The sequence below is a fragment of the Anarrhichthys ocellatus genome, unplaced genomic scaffold (genome assembly GCF_004355925.1).
Source record: "Anarrhichthys ocellatus isolate YVR2014 unplaced genomic scaffold, GSC_Weel_1.0 scaffold75, whole genome shotgun sequence".
Lineage (NCBI taxonomy): Eukaryota > Metazoa > Chordata > Actinopteri > Perciformes > Anarhichadidae > Anarrhichthys > Anarrhichthys ocellatus.
Genome location: NW_022280105.1, coordinates 217,540 through 222,057, shown reverse-complemented (window position 1 = coordinate 222,057; position 4,518 = coordinate 217,540). Strand labels below are relative to the sequence as shown.

Below are 4,518 nucleotides of genomic sequence, written 5' to 3'. Positions count from 1 at the left end.
CACTAATACATATCCAAATATATTTGTAAAGATTGACTTTTTCAAAAAAGAGAGCTCGACTGGTATTTGAGACTTTGACTTTCTGCAACATTTTGTCGAGCAACAATTGTTTGTGCATTAAGTGGCTTTACAGTGTCGGTGAATATTTTGTCATTTAAACGTTGTGAAACAGACTTAATAGAGGCAATAATAAAGCCTTCACACCTCATGACGTTTACCTAATGGTAGCAAACATCCTCACTCAAGGTCCACTATTCCACTCCACTAGCTATCCATCACATCTGACTGAATTGATTTTACGCAGGTGTTGAAAAGTGCTGAAAGTCCACATTTGCAAATACAGGTTGTATTTCGAAAACAACCGGAAATCGTGATTATCTGCGCGTAGCCAGAGCATCTGTGGTGTAGCTTGATGGTGAAGCTGCGGCTTTTGCGGAAAACACCCAAGACCGAAGCGGGGTTAGTCTACCCTCCGTGGCGTATTTCCACGGGCCGCTCTTCTAATGTCGTCCAAACCGTGGCTTGATATACGGTGCTGTGTTTCCGTCTGCAGGGACCAACGTTCGCTTGGAGAGAGACGGAGTCTGGCTCCACACACGGTAAGATGATGCATCCGTGTACATCATGTCGGGGTTTTCACTGCATATGGAAGAACGGGGATAAATGATGAGCTTACTGCATAGCAGGTTAACGGATATTACACACGGGACATGTTGCATGGACAGTAAGAGCCCAAGTGAAACACAGATACAGAGAAGTATCAGTCCAATATTACGTGAAGCTCAGGGAAGCTAAAGCAGCCGTTTAAACGGGTGACTAGCGTGAAGTCAGCGGTATTGTTCTCCGTATCACTTGAGAGCTTCGACTGTTCACAGCGTCCACACCGCAGTCAGGCTGACGGTGCGGCTCGGACACACGGAGCTAGGTGGAGCTAGGTGGGCCTACAGCAGAAACATCTGCCTCTGTAAGGAGTCATTCTCTATTGGGCATACATAAGACATAGCGACTTCAAATGTTCAGCGTGAATTGATTTCGTTGTACCAGCTGCCAGTCACCTGCCAGGAATAGAAAACGTGCGGTAAAGCGCTAGGTTTTGACGTGGATGTTGGCGTGACTGTCTCCGTAGTAGCTGCCATGTGCAGGAGCTGGTCACCAGGTTCTGTTCAACACTAACAATGCAAACTATGCCTCTGTGTTTCTCTCTTCATTCAGGCTGTGTGACGGGGGACTATGGGAGGCCAAGATGCACAAAGCTGCCCAATCCGGAGGACTGATAGAGACAGAGGGAATCAGCTTATTTGATCCAACGTTAATTAATTCAACAACTCTGACATGGAACACAACTGTGGAGTACAAAGGTGGAGAGGAGCTGGTGATACGGTCCCATTTGTAAAGCTGAAGGAGGAAACGAGGTGCACATCCTTCCGATCACGTTGCTGAAAAAGAGTAGGCGTGCTCGATCTGTGCATATGACACAGGACTTACGAAGCCAGATGAGCGAACTGGATGGAGTGACCATGGACGCAGCTATGTAAGAAGACATCTCTACAGAGTGCAGGTCCTGACAATCAACACTATTGTGATTCATGCCACATATGTGGGCTCTCAGGGGGAAAAGGTGGTTACTCAGAAGAAGAGAAATGAGCAGATGATGTATACCTAAGAGTTCTCTCAGCGTTTGGTCTACTTTAGGACGACAAACTGCTTTCTATTTTTTATTTCAAAGGAGAAAGCAGGAAGCAGAAGCCCTGAGTGGTCACCATGCCTCGAAACCGAGCCTTTTCCGAGCCAGAGTACTCGGCCGAGTACTCGGCGGACTGCTCGGTCACTCTGCCCTCTGACCCCGGGCAGGCGGTGGGGCGAACACACGAGGTCACGGTTCGGAGCTCAGGATGCTGCCTCTGCCTGCCTCGGTTCATGCGCCTCACCTTCGCACCAGAGTCTCTGGAAAACCTCTACCAGACTTATTTCAGACGGCAGAGGCACGAAACCCTGCTGGTGCTGGTCGTTTTCGCTGCCCTCTTCGACAGTTACATCATCGTCATGTGTGCGGTGGTCTACACCACTGACAAGCTGGCTTCAGTTTTAGTGGCATCGCTGGGACTGGCGGCCGACATTGTCCTCTACATGCTGTGCCGCTTCGGGCTACTGCCGGACCGCATCTCGAGACGGGTGGTGCCTTACGCTCTGTGGGTGCTCATAGCAGCTCAGATATTCTGCTACCTGGGTCTGAACTATGCTCGCTTCCACCAGGCCAGCGACACTGTGGGCTGGCAGGCTTTCTTCAGCTTTTCTTTTTTCCTGACTCTGCCTTTGAGGCTGACACCCATCGTGCTCATCACTACTGTATCCTGTGGGGTCCACACCCTGGTTCTGGGCGTCACTATCGCCCAGCAGCAGCAGGAGGACATCCAGGGAACAGCACTTAGCAGACAGGTAAGAGAAGGAAGTAGGTGGTGTCTATGCTTGCCCTGAAATACATTTACTTGTGTGTAATGTCACTTATTTTACATAATTTTACAGAAGTCTAGCAGGCTTTGAACACAAAAGTTGATTCCTAGATGCAGTAGGCCAAAAGCTGTGGTTCACACACTAAGCTATGTGATTGTTATTGCACACATGATACCTGAGTTTGAGGTTTGAGACCCAGCTCTAGTCATACCTAGGGATGGGTATCGTTTGGGTTTTTTCCGATACCGGTGCTAAAACGATACTGGTGCCTAAACGGTGCCTGAACCGATACTTTTTTTCTTCAAATTGAACAATATATTAACTGTTTAAAGTATACTATAAATATAAATAAATACAAAACACTTTGCTTCAAACTACAGCTTCAAACTTTTTAACTTCAAACTATGAACAATATATTAACTGTTAACAGTATACTTAAATAAATATAAATAAATACAAAACACACACACTCTGTACACACACTACAGCTTTAAACTTCAGCAGTTCTTTTGCAGAAATATGAGCATATTTGCCTTCTCTGGCAAAATACGACACGTCTCATGACTTATTTAATTTTACCAGTTGGTGGCGGTAATGCGCCAATTCGTCGTTTGCCAACCGCCACTACACCTCAAAGAAGAAGAAGAAGAAGAAGCTTTCGTGTGCCTGTGGATGTTGTGCTTATGAGCGGCAGCGCTAAGTACCCCGTTGTAATAATACTACGAGTGAGGAGCGGAGGACCAAGGCTATCGTTACCTGCTGCCAGGACGGAGTCATCAGAGTAGTGTAAAAAAAGTATTTCAATCGGCTCAGGCACCGAAAGGAAGCACCGAAATCTGCGTTGCGTTTCGGTCCGGTAGATACCGGTTGTATAGGAACCGGTGCCATATTGGCACCGCTTTTTGGTACCCAACCCTAGTCATACCAGATCCTTTTGTGTTCAAACTAGTTTGAGGCTTTTAGCTATACTTGATGTTTTCACAGCAGACAGACAAGAAAGTTGGTGAGAAAAGGAGGGAAATGACATCCATCAAAGGTCCCCAACTGGACTTTAACTGGGTACATTGCATGTACATGGTATGTATGTGCCTTAGACCACTAGGTGAAAGAGATTTTCTGAACAGGTTGAGGCTGATATGACAGAGTGAATGACACAGGTTGGCAGCAGGCAATGATGGGGTCTAGATAGATAGATTAGATGTATACTTTATTCATCCCCAAGGGGAAATTTGTCTGTGGCAGCAAATTCAGTAGGTCAGATAAAACCTGTGTGAAAATGAGATCCTCTTGCTTAGAAGTCACTGCTTGCAACACAGCAAGAGGCAGAGCAGACATGTGGAAGTCTTTTTTTGCCTTATGCACAAATCATGTGTACAATTACAAATGAACAACCAACCATTCTGATGCATGTATGAAACATGCACATTTAGTGCACAATACTGTATTGTATGAGTTGTTTGCTCTTTAAATAATACAACACCAAACCAGCCTCCACTTCCAAAGCACGTTGTTTTAAGGTGCGCGTATGTACTAGGCATTACGGTAAGTGTGTGTAAAAACTGACTTCTAAATAAGAGCAACGTTCTGGTGAACGTGATAGGACATGTGACATTTATTCCATAAGTCAGTCAATACATGTCAATAATGGATACATTGATAAATGCATAAATAAATGATGTATGAAACTAAATGAATAAATTAAAAATGATAAATTTAATGAATGGTAATTTATAAAACAATAATAATTACTGCATGCAAACTGTATTTCAAGGAAAAAGGTAATTCCCATTCTGTGAATACTTGTTAAAATATATTAATAAAGAATATATTTCCAAAGACCGATAGGACTTCAAAATGACAGTACACAACATCAAATGCAGACATTTCAAGGTTCTACTAGAAAACTTCGCAAGAAATTGACAGTGTGGCTTCTATTGCCCGAAGACGTCGCAATATAGTGTGTGTGTGTGTGTGTGTGTGTATGTATAGGTGTATGTGTGTGTGTATGTATAGGTGTATGTGTGTGTGTATGTATAGGTGTATGTGTGTGTGTATGTATAGGTGTAT

At 44.5% G+C, this 4,518-nt stretch overlaps 1 protein-coding gene across 2 annotated transcripts; it reads left to right on the top strand.

Moving 5' to 3' along the window:
- Positions 1 to 409: 409 nt before the first annotated feature.
- On the top strand, positions 410 to 4,432 carry LOC116397908 (adenylate cyclase type 3-like). Of its 2 annotated transcripts, none has more exons than XM_031873817.1 (3): positions 410 to 599; positions 1,213 to 2,436; positions 3,439 to 4,432. In XM_031873817.1, the coding sequence occupies exons 2-3, from the start codon at positions 1,762 to 1,764 to the stop codon at positions 3,589 to 3,591; spliced, it is 828 nt and encodes a 275-aa protein (XP_031729677.1). In that variant the 5' UTR covers positions 410 to 599; positions 1,213 to 1,761; the 3' UTR covers positions 3,592 to 4,432. The 2 variants fall into 2 exon arrangements, with proteins under 2 accessions (XP_031729677.1, XP_031729675.1); XM_031873815.1 differs by having other exon boundaries at positions 3,436 to 4,432.
- The last annotated feature ends 86 nt before the right edge of the window (positions 4,433 to 4,518 follow it).